At 39.2% G+C, this 15,041-nt stretch overlaps 1 protein-coding gene across 1 annotated transcript in view; it reads right to left on the bottom strand.

Moving 5' to 3' along the window:
- Positions 1 to 15,041, bottom strand: part of syndig1l (synapse differentiation inducing 1-like) — a 33,071-nt gene that overhangs the window by 16,740 nt on the left and 1,290 nt on the right. The window contains exon 2 of the mRNA XM_060864945.1: positions 5,801 to 6,458. Within this exon, the coding sequence (XP_060720928.1) occupies positions 5,801 to 6,313 (513 nt within the window). The 5' untranslated portion in view covers positions 6,314 to 6,458. The remainder of the gene's footprint in view (positions 1 to 5,800; positions 6,459 to 15,041) is intronic.

Below are 15,041 nucleotides of genomic sequence, written 5' to 3' on the forward strand. Positions count from 1 at the left end.
AAAGCTGCGAGTCAGACATGATGCATGGAGATACATGAAGGTGGGATTACAGAATCAGAGCAGCAGGAAGAGCTTCAGCAAGGATGCTTTAAAGCTTCTTATTATCACCCGTACAGCAGGCGGGCTGCAAAGCTTTTAAACACACACACACACACACACAGTTTCATATAGCTAACGCTGTCATCAAATCTACATCATCAACCAGGATGAAGCGAGTCAGAGGTCAGAGTCAGAGTCATGTGGTCTTTACTAAAAGGGATTTCTCATCACATTCCTCCTCATCACGACACACGTTCAGTCCCCATAATGATTCACATGCTTTAGTACATGAGCTGACATAGAGATGGACGTTTGAGACGTTTTCACTCAGTATAAAGAAGCATCTGATGTTGTTTCTGTGAGTCTGATCTAATCTGAAGATGCAAACATTGTGTGAAAAAAAAGAAACGTTTTTCTATGAAAATATCACCTTTAGTATTGTAGAGAAAAACAAAAATAGTGATGAAACTCTACACATTCTTAAAGTACTGAGTGTCTACTTTCATATGAGATTCATATTAACACCACTGTGGAGTGAGACGTGAGAAAGAAGTTCAGTCATCAACATGGACACAATAAAGTTTTTCAGTCTCTGGGTTAAAGACTTGAAGGAAGAATCGTTTTCTGAATCGTTTCACACACAAAAATGAACACAAAGCACAAAAACTTGCAAGATTTAAAAGAAAAGCTGCAACAAAATCCAAGATTTAAATCAAACAATCAGAAAAGAATAAAAACTTCTAGAAAGAATGAAATCTGTATGAATTAGCGATGACTCAACAAATCTCCAATCGACTATCTAGAAGATTCTTCAGAATGATTCACCGACACGTCAGTCATCTCACCCTGTCCTACACGAACGCTCTGATCTTTACATGTCTTTAAAGAGGTTAGAGGGAAGTAGAACAAATGAGTTTACGAAATGCTAACTCGTACAGTCCGCTAGCTGTCCCTAAGCTAATCTGAGAGTGAGGCTAATATTAAGAAAATCAAACGCTCACACTGATTAGCGTGACATTCTTTCATGTTTTATTAGTAAGTTATAGATGCCAGATTTCTACACATATGAACACATACAGCGCTACTGCTGCTTCTCATCCTCAGCTTGGACTTGACACTCACTAGCATGAACATCCTTCGTTTACCTGCTGGATCTGTTTTCTATTTGTGTGTGTGGGAGATTTTGGCAGGAAGTAGAATGCTTTAAACTGTAAAAGGTGAAGAAAACAGAACACATTAAATCTGTTAGCCTACTGTGACTCCGGTTCAGGTCGAGTTTAATAACGTAGCCAGACAGCAGGCAGGTTAGCTGATGTCTGTGATGTTCAAAGCTAATGTTCACAGCTAATACCTGACATTTGGCTTTGCTGGCAATTCTGTCTTTGCTAACATTCTTCTGTCTCTGCTAGCATTCTCTCTCTGCTAACGATCTTCTGTCTTTGCTAGTGCTCTTCTGTCTCAGCTAGCACATTTGTGTTTGCTAGCACTCTTTTGTCTCTGCTAGCACTCATCTGCTTATGCTAGCACTGTTCTATCTTTGCTAGTGCTCTTCTATCTTTGCTAGCACTTTCCTATCTTTGCTAGTGCTCTTCTATCTTTGCTAGCACTTTCCTATCTTTGCTAGTGCTCTTCTATCTTTGCTAGCACTTTTCTATCTTTACTAGTATTCTTCTGTCACTATTAGTACTCTTCTGTCTCTGCTAGTGCTTTTCTATCTTTGCTAGTGTAAACTCTCTGAGCTTAGAGATTAAAAGCAAAAAGACGATTCTGTGCTTTACTTATTTTCAGTTACAGATCTAACACTAAATGTCATGAATGTGATCAGACCACATATCAGACTAGATCTCAAGCTCCATCCTACCGTGTCTTCATCACCTTCATCATCTCTAACCTGAGCAAAGCACACCTCAGTGATGTCATGCATAGTGAGACACTTTTTCGAGACGTATGCTGTGAGATCTGGTGTTGCTCAGTTGGCATGATAAACCTCCGACTCCGAGACATGGAATGAAATAACGTCTCGACGCGCACTGAGACACGGCATCCTCATTAGACACTGCATTTCATCACCTGCTCTTCGTACAGCGAGCGGAGGAGACAGAAGCAGTGCATTAATGAGGAAAGGTCTCACACTCATCATGCTAATCAGCACGTTAGCAAAAACTTTTAGCTGAAAATCTTTTACATGTGAACAACTCCTTACCTCAGTGTTACGTTTCGGGTCAATTATTCTTTGTGGCGTTGCTATTTACTTTACTATTACTCTATGGTAATATGTCAAATAAATAAATATAAATAAATAATTAATAAATAATAGTTTTTCACAGATAAACATGTAAACATTCGGATCCATTAAAAAATGTTCAGTGCAGCGGAAAGCTAACATTGTCTCTAATGACATGTAACATGATCATGAAAAATTATAGACGTTAGCTAGCTACACATAGCATGATTAATAATCTGAACCTTCCAGAAACATCTATACACTCTAATGTGTATGTGTGTTTGTGTGTGTTTTGTTTTTTTCACAGTGAAGTTTTACTTTAATAATTAAGAATTATTAAAACCACACCATTCTCAGCTGTCAGTTCCACCCCACACCAGCGGAGGTCTCCATCACCTCAATACAAGACTTCTCTTATTACACTCATTATTTCCTCACTAGTCAGGGCACTGATCAGGGTGTCGGCCAGTTAAAGTCATGTCATTCTGTCACAAAATCCTTCCGGTGCACTGGAATGTTCACTCACTAAAAATATCCCACAATGCACCACAAAACCCAGGACGTCTCTGTGCTCACTCACTGTGTTCGACTCGTTACTGAAAATCTGGAGCTGATTGTTTTTCTGGAGTCATCAGTGTCTCAGTGTGTAGTGAGTCCGAAGCTCCAGCTCCAGTTAGACTCTGCGATACTAAATGAGATGTGAGATGCTAATGTGGTCTTCGAGGACAACAACCTCCTCATCAATACAACATTTATCCGACTGTATATTTATAATCACACCTCCAGTGTATATCCATATGAGGATGAGGTTCCCCTGTGAGTCTGATTCCTCTCAAGGTTTCTTCCTTTACCATCTAAGGGAGTTTTTCCTCCCCACAGTCACCTGAGTCACCTCAGACTTGCTCACTCGGGATAAATACATACACATTTAAATATATCTAATATTAATCTTGAATTTTGTGTTATATTAATCTTTATATAATTCTTTATATTAACCTTTTATTCTATGTTTATGTTCTGTAAAGCTGCTTTGTGACAATGTCAATTGTAAAAAGTGCTATAAAAAATACATTTGAATTTGAACGTTTCTGCGTTGTTAACCTATCAGAGCCAAAAAGCACAAATTAGCACACAAACAAATATGCAAATATGTAAGAGACTTTTTTTTTACCCCTGATTAACAATTGGCTGTGCAGGTGAGCCAATCAGCATGGTGATCCAGAATGATTGACAGGACTGAAATTGATGATGATATGATGAAGCCTTACCCTCCTCTTCCCTCCTAACATTTGCCATGTTTTGGCAGGTGTCTATCGTCTCTGCTGTTTTCTAACCCCAAATATTAGCAAAGATGACATTCAGCTTAGCTAACTTTAAGTAATTTTAGCTAGATTTGATAAAAAGAGATTCAAATATATACAGATACAGAATCGAACACTGTATTTCTAATGCTAATTAGGAAGCAATTAGAACTTCTTCAACAGAAAGACTTCACAGTTTCTACCAGCTCCGTCAGATCATCAGCAGTCTGCTGAATAATGTGCGCTTCCTGTTCCTCCCTCTCTCAGACCGAACAGTTGCTTCCAAGCTCATGTTTGCAAGGGCAGAAAGTTCCAACAACCCGACTGAATTTGCAAGCTGGTCCTCTGAATTCTCATGCTCTAATTAAAGGAATAGGAAGTCAGAAATAAGGAATGCCACCCCAGAGAAATCAGCTGGAGGCGTTTGAAATGCTGATAAGCTGCTCTTCATTTTATTATTCCACACAATCCAGAAGCAGCTAGGAAATATACGACGTAAATAACTCGTACAGTGCTACCTGAAATCTAGCACTTTTCTAGCTCTTGCCCTATTCCCTTTGTAGAAGTCAGTACTGTGTGTGAGACATTTGTAGAGGTGTGGAAATAACAAGGATTAGTGCTTTTGTATTTTAAATACTGCTATGATGTTTTACTAAAACAAACTGCAGAGCTACAGATCATGTGATACAGTATGTAGGGCAGAGGTATTCAACTAAAATTTAAAGAGGTCCAGTAAGAGAAAATTTCTTGAAACAAAGGTCTGGAAGTTCATAATGTCTAACTAGTTAGTGTGATATATATTTAAGTAGCCTAGTAGTTGTATGAACATCTGCAATCAATACCTGACTGTCAAATCAAATAAATTCAGTACAAGTCAAAAGCTTTTTGACAATATTCAGAACTGAACAATATATAGAACTGAACATATGTATGACTGTAGATATGTATAACGTTCTCTCATTAAATAAATAAAAGTAGGGCTACATTTCAAAATAAGAGAAAATAAATAAAATGTGAAAATTGTGTATGTTTAAATAAAGTGCTTAACTTTCCCTTTTATATCTCAGTGAGAGAACTGAGCTCTAGCTTGGCTTGGCAGGATGTTAAACCTGGGCTTGAATGGAGTCAGTTTTGATACTGTTTTGATAATAGTTTTGATAATAGTTTTGATTATGTTCATTGTAGAGAAAGCTGCCTCGCAGTTGTATGTAAAGCCAAACATGGTCAGGATGTATAGGGCTACTTTCCTCAGACCTGGGAAAGCTGTTTTGATGGATATGTTTGTTCAAAACCTTTATGTTTTGTCTCATAATGGCATTTCACATTGCCACTTTTAATATGAGACACACTGGTTTAGTGTGAAGTGTGAACAGAAATCAGTCTCCGTCTCACTCGTCTGTTTTTCTCCCTTTCTCCATCTCACTCGTCTGTTTTTCTCCCTTTCTCCGTCTCACTCGTCTGTTTTTCTCCCTTTCTCCGTCTCACTCCTCTGTTTCTCTCCCTTTCTCTGTTTCACTCCTCTGTTTCTCTCCCTTTCTCCGTCTCACTCATCTGTTTCTCTTCCTTTCTCCGTCTCACTCGTCTGTTTATCTCCTTTTCTCCGTCTCACTCATCTGTTTCTCTCCCTTTGTTTTCTACATGTATCGCTATCTTTCTTTCATGTGTAACTTTACTCTTTACTTTACTCTCATCTGTCTTGCACTGTTGAGTCGCAGTGTCTGGACCGTGGTCCGCCTGTTAGTGACCTATGATGTAGATGATAGTCAGTCTGTGTCATGTCTTTTCTTTCTTGGACAGAAAACTAGATACAGCTCTGAGAAACCTCATAAACCTAATAAACAGTGGGTATGTCAGTGGGCGTGTCAGTGGGCGTATCAATGGGCGTGTCAGTGGGTGTGTCGTTGGGTGTCAGTGGGTGTGTCAGTGGGCGTGTCAGTGGGCGTGTCAGTGGGCATCTCCTGCTAACATCATGAACAGTAAACTAAGATACATTTCTGAGAAAACTACCTTTAATCAGTGGTTATTAAACATGTAGCTACTTTACAGTGGGTATGTCTGTTGGTGTGTCACTGGGTGTGTCAGTGATCGTGTCCCACTACCCTTGTAAAAAGTAAACTTAGATACATGTCTCAGAATACTACTGCGTATCAGTGGTTGTTAAACTTGCAGGACATCAGTGCGTGTGTCCTTTAAAGTTCATTGTCATGAACTCTACAGAACAGTTTTGCACGTTTACCTCATACTCGACGTACTCCTCCTCCTCCACTTCATAGGACACGGTCTGGATCTTCACTTCGTTCTCGTCCAGGAGTTTAGCCTGTGAATCTTCAGCACTTGGAGTCTCAACGCACACATCCTTCTCTTTCTTTTCAGTGAATGTGGTCTCGCAGCACTCGCTTTTGTAGTCCTTGGCCTTGATGGTGACGTCATCCTTGTAGAGGATGAAGTTGGGCTTGTAAAAAGCCTCCACTGCTAGGTGGAGAGAAGTGGCATCCAGGAGCTGAGACTTAGCTTTACCGTTCATTGCCGTGACCCCAACCTGACCTCCGACTCCTCCAACACTACCACCACCTCCTCCGTCTCCTCCTCCACCTCCGCCTCTGCCTCCGCTGCTGGTCACAAAGTAGTTGATGATGTTCTCCTGGTACTGGCTGCTGGGGAAGTCACTCCTGTAGCCATAGTCGACTTTTACCATGTGCTTGCTGTTCTTATCAAGCAGAGGGTTCTGCAGCTCACTTAGGTTTTCCATGGTATACCACCTTCCCACACGGAACTACGTGACTGCCTCAAGGTTTAAGGAGGAAACAGGGACAGGGGGATCGGGAGCACGAAGGAAGCGATGACCTTGCCTGGTCCGACGTGATGAGGGCTAATGGTGTTCAACAGGCCATGACCTGCAGAAAGCGACAGAGCAGGAGGAGGAAATGGGTTATTGAGTACAAGCAGTAAAGACTTTCTTTTTTATATACAGACTAGCCGAGGGAGAGAAAGTACACTCTGCTACTGTATCTATGTCATAGTGCAATGAGAAAGTTCAACTCTAAAAGCAGCTGAAGTCAACATACTGATTTCCTGAAGGCAAAGTCAAACAAGGTTCTGTGTTTAAATATCATATCAAATATATACTGTGATGTTTAATGAGTTGCATTCAGAGCGCTTTTTATCCGCACATAAAGTGATTTAAAAACAATACAAACATCTGATAGGAGAAAAATATATTTTTTTTGTAATAAGTATTGTCTAATACCTTTCACTGTCAGTGGAAAGCTTCTGTTCTGTTCAATAAACAAGATGTTTATCATGTTCTCTCACTATTCTTCTTCTTCTTATTATTATTATTATTATTATTATTATTAGTAGTAGTAGTAGTAGTAGTAGTATCTGGATACTTTCTATAGCAACAGCTTTGACTATTGTTCTGATGTGCTGTCGTTACTATAGCAACAGTCACATTTATATAGTGGATGCTTCAAATCAGTTTAATAATAATAATAATAATAATAATAATAATTATTATTATTATTATTATTATTATTATTATTATTATTATTATTATTATCCCACAGTGCTGTTGAATTCTCTATTCTGATTGGTCCTTATTCTATTTATTATTGGTCATTACTGTTATTATTTTTTTTATCATTAATACAAATTTTTATTACTTATATAATTATTATTTATATATATATAATTTTAGTTTTTTATTAAGATGTTCAGATGTTCTCAGTTAACTTCTAATCTATAGCAGCTCTAACGCTTTGTCGTTACTATAGCAACAGTGACACTTATATGTTGGATGCTTCATATAAAAACAAGAGCACCTGGTGAAGCTTTTAGTAAGAAGACGTTAATGTAAATGACGCTCTCTAGTGCTGACATATCAGGTAAAGGTCCAAAGCATTTTTCACGACAGGAGTTCAGGCTTCTGAAGATGCTTATCGTCGCTTTAACGTAAGCAAGGACAGGAAGTGACTTGTGTTGATCCACAGCATTAAATGTACTGATGCACAGATGCGTGAAGAAGCATGAAATTTTGTTCTTTATTAGATTAGTCACATAATTGTTGTGTTGTGAAGAAGAATGACGCAGACAGGAACATGCTGATAAAGGCAAAGGATCAGATTTTATTCAGAATTGTAACTCTACATCTTCACCCCATTAATTCCCAGGTCCCTTTTTTATTCTTTATGTGGTGTAATGGTGCTAGCAATCATATCAATCCCTTTAAAACCATTTTACTTTAAAAGTAAAGCATTTTAATCATCTGTACAATCTCTGACAGTCTCGCTGCGAACATCTCCACATTTCAGCAATACTGCGATAATCAGCCCGATTTCAATTAAATCACTTCTGTCTCTCTGAACCAAACGGCTGATAAGAGCCTGGCTGTATTTGTGGAGAAATTGCGAGGGAGGACGTCTTAATTAAACACCAGATCCAGCTGTTTAAAATTCATCTCCACTTTCACTCATATTGAGGTTTGTTCAGTTTTGCACAGTTCCAAAATGAAAAAGAGTCAAATACAATGACAGTAACACAGTTATTATCTGTAACACTGTCATTTCTGTGCTTTTGGTCTTAATGTTAAACTTAACATTATTTCAATCCTTCAATTTTCCTTCCTTTATTATAAACTTTATTATTTGTATTTAAGATTATTTGTATTTACAGATGACTGCAGAATTATTAGCCTCCTTTTAGAAAATGGAACAAAAAATTAATTCCTGAAAGATTGACCTGCTTTCTCCAGGTGGAAGCTTCGATGCCACAAGCATTTGAGCGTTGTTTCTGAGCATATGCATCCATTTATGACCACAATTTAGCATCTTCTAACAGTTACCTTCAGCATGATGATGATGATGATGATGATGTACCATGTCACAAGGCAAACTACTTTCATAAACATTACGATGTTCTTCAGTGGTTTTCCCAATCAGTCTGAATCCATTGATCATCTCTGGGATGTGGTAGAGATTCCAAGGGAGATTTATAGCATTAAAGTGCTCCTGAAAAATGAGCAATCATAAGACACAGCTTATGGAATCCATACCATGAAGATCAGAGGCTGTTTTGGAAGGCTGGAGTTAGGGAAGTGTTCCTGATAAAGTGCTCCGTGAATGTGTGTGATATAGAAATGTAAATAATGTAACAACACAAACCTCTTCCACCGTACCATCGCTCTCACCTCTCAGAATTAATAACAGTAGCTTTCATTTTCCGCACCGAGAGCCTGCGTCGTGAAACAAACCGATGAGTTTTGACTCTCGGGGTGAGTCACGGCCGTCCGTACAGAACAGAGCGCATCCTCTGCTTCTTTTCATCTTGTCTTTTCACCGCATTGAATCCTGTAGTGTATTGACCTGAATTCTGTATTTAGCATCTACTGCGGTTCCATCATTTCCTTCAATTTGTTTCTCCACACAGCTCAGCTGCCTGTCCTGCTCTCCTCAGGAATAATGCCGAAAAAGATTGCGCTACGTTATTTCCAGCGAGTTGTTCGTGGCCTTCAGGTGCATGAAAAAAACGAACAACAAAAATGTATTTGCTCCTGATATTCATCGTATCCTTGTACGAGTGCAGAATAAACAGCAGTTTGTTTGATTGAATCCCCGCACCATGTTAGTTCTGTTATGGTGATTTCAGGATGTTTAGCTTCTCGTAAGCTTGTGTGTATTCTGCTTTGTCAGTTTAAACAGTGTGCAAGAGTCCCGAGGGTGAAAATAAATCACTTCATGTCCATTTTCAGCACTTTGTGTCTTTCGGCACTTTATTTTCATTTGTTATTAAGAAAAATGAGGCCTAGTTGAGATATTTTTCCAAAAAGTCTGCTGTATATTTCTCTAAAAAGAGGATGAAAGAGGTTCAGAACAACAAGCCTGTGGCTTTGCCACGTAGATGAGGATGAGGATGAGGAAATGGTGTGTTTTTGTTAATTTTATTTTTTCCTGTTTCTATCAGGAAGAAATGATGCATGTTGGGTTGCAATCTCAGCCAAGCGGCTACTGCTCCTGCTCTAACCTGTAGCTGGGGTCACAATTTTAGTCGCAAAGAAAGTATAGATTCAGCTGAATGGAACAAACAGCCTGTACATTAACACAGTCTGATGTACAGATGCATCCATGCCGTTTTTGTGTTGTGTTTTTGTGCGATACTGAAATGAGGAACCGACTTGATGCATTAATTGATAAGGAAAAATTTGATGTTGCTTGCTGTGTTATGCTAGCAACAAACTCCTCATGCTAGGTTGTACATTTAAGACGTTAGCCAAACAGCAGCTCGTTTTATGTCGTCCGACATCTTACACCAAACGTGCATCACGCTGTCTCATGTAGTCTCAGGATGATGAGTACTTACAAAGGTATCAGCATCAGTACCAGTGATCTAGCCCTAATCCTACAGCATAGCACCAACAAACTGGGATCCAGGGCCAAAAATGCTCCAAAATCAAATTTATTGTACCTTTCTTCGTTCCTCAGATACTTCAGGTTAAACATCTGGCTCCAGAGCCCAGGACCTGAAAACGTCCAACTTTTAATAAAAACATATGACTTTTCCAGCTTCTCACCATAAACTTAATAGCTGCACTTCTGCAACGCAGATATTGACCACTGTGCTACAGTTAGATGTGTGTTTAGTAACTAAAGTCATCTATTAACCTGTCTCAGAGAGTTGTGTGTGTGTGTGTGTGTGTGTGTGTGTGTGTGTGTGTGTCTGTGCATTAATTATTAACGCAAAAGCTGCTGAGAGCTTTTATACAACCACTGATTAAGATATGTGAGCTGGTTAAAGCCCTTAATGAACTTGGGACATTTATGTCTTTACCCAGTAGTCGCTTTCATGTAATGGATTCAGTCCTAGAAATTTCCAGAATATGAAAAGGGTATGATGAAGGGGAGTTTTTTATAGTCTGCGTGAGGATGTTTTTGATTTCAGATGTGAAATATATTTCCCCCGGCAGTCCTGGGTTTATGTAGTTAGAGGATTCACACTGCTCCTACTTTCTCCAGGTTCACACTGAACCCTGGATCTTCATCATCTGATGTTTCACACTCTACATTCCTAAAACCTGCTGCAACCTTCTTCTTATTTGCATATTCACGCACCAACGATCCTGATTGGATAAACCAGCGTGTGGCTGCTTTAAATAACGTCAATCTTTCACATCAGTGAGGAAAAAAGTTCAGTTCTGTTTCTGCACCTGTGCAGGTTCTGTTATCTTTCACAGCTTCCTCATGTGTGTTGTTCTCTTTATGTTTGTGGTGAAGTCGACCGGAAGATCGTTCTCTGATCTCTGACTTGCTGTAATTTCTCAGTGACATATTTCCCCCTGGCTACGGCGCGCCGCACTTCCGTCATGTTCACAGTGTGTTTTGTCGTCTGACTCTATGTACCGAGCCGTTTTTGTTTGCTGTCGTTCAGCTACATCCTGGTTTTTACCTGATATGAGGCACAGAGGCTCTGTTCACTTCCTGATTGGGTGTCTGTTGCTAAGCGACTAGCCGTAAGATTCTAACAGCGCTGACATGGTTTCACGCTGTAGACGTTCAGCACCGCCGTGTGGAGTTAACTGTGGTAAAGCCGAGCTGATCCTGCTTCAGAGCATAGGTTCAGAACCCCGGGGATAAAGAACCAGCTTCATAACCTCGCTCCTGCATTCCACGTGTGAAACCTTCATCTACACCCAGGGTAAAGTGGGGGTTAGAAGCACCAGAACCTGGGGGTAGAATTAGTGATAAAGCTCTTTAGAGAACCAAAAACACAAGATCTCCACATGAAATAATTTCTCTCCTGGTAAAAGTGCTTTTTAGAAAGTGTCTCAGTTACCCAGATAATCCTAGCTGCTTTGATTAAAATCATGATTCGTTTTCATTAAATTTCTGACATTCTGTGAACCATCATTTGGATTGATATGTTAATGTGAACATAGCGTTACTGCGTAGCCTCAAGTCTGCAAAAGTGTAAATCTTCTCTTAAACACACCACAGACAAACAGCACGACATCCTGAGTAAGAAGCTTCACAATAAAGGTGCTGAGAAACGTTTTAAAGCAAACAGCTGTGTCTCTGAGCATTACGGCTTCGTGACAAACAGCTCGTGACTCATCGCTATACATCACGCCACTGTCAATCAGCCGTTATAGGATTTTGAACCAGTCATTGAGAAATCTCTGCTTTGGACACTGAATTATTTAGCAGCGGCCTGTCGATAGCTCTGCTGTCTGTCTCACGCTGCAGAATACTGGAGCAGGAAAAAGGTGTCAAGAAATGCTTTCACTGCTCATTGATTACGACGCTTCATTAGTGCTGCTGAAAGGCAAGTGAGACTCGGAGCTCAGCAGAACGCAGCAGAATGCAGGACCTGCATTAAGCTCCAACGCATCCCTAAATGCCTTAACGTCCATGCTTAAGAGGAAACTCTCCTGAGAACAAGAGCTGAAAAATCTCATTAAAAACAAAACTTCAGTAGAATCTTCATGAGCCACGCACCATCCTGTACATCGTCTAACTGCTCATTTAATCAGATGTTAGTGTGAATCTGATCCCTCAGGGCTAAGATCTCATGCCAGGAACATTTATAAAGCATTTTATTCAGTTGAGGAATATTGAGATCTTTAATCCAACATTATTACAAAGGTCTAAATTTATATTAAGATGTTTAACAATCAGATATTTAGAATCCTCTCAGATTACAGCTTCAATTACACCGGTGACTCCTTCCAACAATTTACATGACTATAAACGTGCTAAAAAAGTTAGCGTTAGGGGAAGAATTGGGTGGAGCTATGGTCAGTGTCAGGAGTGTGGTTAGGGGAGGAGTTAGGGGTGTGGTTAAAGATGGAGTTTGGGGTGTGGTAAGGGGTGGAGTTATGTTTGGAGTAGTGTTAATTTCGTCAGACAAGACGAGACGAAATATGTTCATCAACAACCTTTTTTTTCATGACTAAGACGAGACGATGACAAGACTGCACCACTGTCCAAAAACGCTGACTAAGACTAAATTAACATGCATTATTGTTGACGAAAAAAGACGAGACGAAAATGTTTTGTATAAAATAAAAACTAAGATAAAATCTCTCTTCATTTTCGTCTACAATTGTCTCTGCTTTTTCATCAGCTGTTACGCCTTTAAAATATTCAGAACGAGTTTGCGGCTTCGCACTGTTGCTCAAGTTACAGCAGGTCCGCGAAGCGGATCCCACTTATTATATTGCTACCTACCAAATAAATCGATAATTTGACTCAAAATGATGATTTAAAAAGAAGTTTATTGATTTAAAAACAATTGTATTGTTTCCGCTAAAGAAAATAGTGCGTTCCGTCTCTACGGTTAGAGTCATGTGTGTCCATGGCAACGCTCTGTTTTTCATGGCAACGGTGTTATAGTTCTCAGCGGTCTGTTATCAAAAAATAAAATAGTGTGTGTGTATAAAGAATTCGTCCACATGCCGCTCAAATAAATAAATAAATAAATAAATAAATAATACTGAGTCCACCCCTGGTCTAGGCTTTTTGTGTTAAATTATATTTCCTGTCGCTGCGCAGGCTCTTTTATTGTACATGACAGCTTATGTCCCGATGACCGGTCTTTGCATTACGATTAAAAGCAGTATCAATAAAGTAAAAAATGTCATGTGCAGTCAAGTTCGAGTGTATGCACTGTTTAAACGAGTGTTCTCAACTTCTCACTGATACTTTTCTGATTCACGGAGTTTTGACAAGTTTTATAGCCTTGATATTGTTTCTTATTCAAAAGTGGTGACAGAAAAAACTCAGCACCCCCAACCTGAAACCTCTTCCCACGCCCCTGTCACAATCACATCATAATCAAAATGAATAATTAGGCTTAAAAGCAAATGTATATGTAAGGGAATTAAGTTTAACAATTACATGTAATATTGCTCCAAATATCATCAATAATGGTGTGTGCAATGCATATAAATATATACTGAAACTGTAGGTGTATATATATATATATATATATATATATATATATATATATATATATATATATATATATATACACCTACAGTTTTGATCTTAGGCTTTTCATTAAGTTATTTATTTCCACTATAACACTTGTGTTCCTGATATTATTGCATTTAATGAGGCCTCGTTGTATTTATTCTTACAATAGATTCCAGATGTGGTCAAGCTACAATTTTTTGACTAAAACTAGACTAAAATTAAAAGAATTTTAGTCGACTAAAACTTGACTAAGATACCTTGAGTTTTCTTTTGACTAAAACTAGACTAAAATGACGAGACTTTTAGTCGACTAAAATTTGACTAACAAAAAAAGATATGTGAATGACTAAATATGATTAAAACTAACAAGGACATTTGGCACAAGACTAAGACTAAGACTAAATTAAAAATAGGTGACGAAATTAACACTAGTTTGGAGCTACGGTTGGTGTTATGTGTGTGGTTAGAGATTGAGTTGGGGTGTGGTTAAGGATGGCGTGGTTAAGGATGGAGTTGGGTGTGGTTAAGGATGGAGTTGGGGTGTGATTAAGGATGGAGTTGGGGCGTGGTTAAGGATGGAGTTGGGGTGTGGTTAAGGATGGAGTTGGGGTATGGTTAAGGATGGAGTTGGGGTATGGTAAAGGATGGAGTTGGGTGTGGTTAAGGATGAAGTTGGGGTATGGTTAAGGATGGAGTTGGGGTATGGTTAAGGATGGAGTTGGGGTATGGTTAAGGATGGAGTTGGGTGTGGTTAAGGATGGAGTTGGGGTATGGTTAAGGATGGAGTTGGGGTATGGTTAAGGATGGAGTTGGGGTATGGTTAAGGATGGAGTTGGGGTATGGTTAAGGATAGAGTTGGGTGTGGTTAAGGATGTGATTATAGATGGATTTAGGGTTTGTATTAAGGGTAAAGGTAGGGGTGGAGCTATGAGTGGAGTTAGGTTTGACAGCACGGTTGGTCTTTTAGGGGTGTGATTATAAGTGGAGTTGGGTTATGAGCTACAGAGGGAGTTTGGGTGGAGATTTGGGGTGAAGTTAGGGGTGTGGTCCTTGTTTGTAATTTTTTTTCCTATAAAATCTTTCACAAGAAATGAAACGTAATCACATGACTCTCACTTGTGTAAATGAATGAGTTACTGGAGAGTTGAGAATTTGAAGTGAAGCCTGTGTGATATCACACCTGGATTCTGTGTGAAGTAAGTTAAGATGTTAAGGTTACGATTGGGGACGAAGTCAGATGAATAAATCAGGATAAAAAGCAGACTTAGTCCTTCCTCAGAGCTTTGCTTCAGTCTTCAGTCTCAGTGTTTACTGAATCCAACATAAAGAAAAAACAGAAATATTTTGGAATCCGAGAAGTTTCATTCTCTAGGGTTAATTTTGTATTTTTCTACATTCTTGTGTGGGTTTTTGCCTCATTGTCACTGGCTGCTCTATTACTCTCTCTGTGTGTTAATGTGTTACCCGGTTCCTCAGGGTTACACTCCAGTACCAGGAAAATTTTAGAAAACT

Source organism: Tachysurus vachellii, chromosome 3 (assembly GCF_030014155.1).
Source record: "Tachysurus vachellii isolate PV-2020 chromosome 3, HZAU_Pvac_v1, whole genome shotgun sequence".
Classification (NCBI taxonomy): Eukaryota; Metazoa; Chordata; class Actinopteri; order Siluriformes; family Bagridae; genus Tachysurus; species Tachysurus vachellii.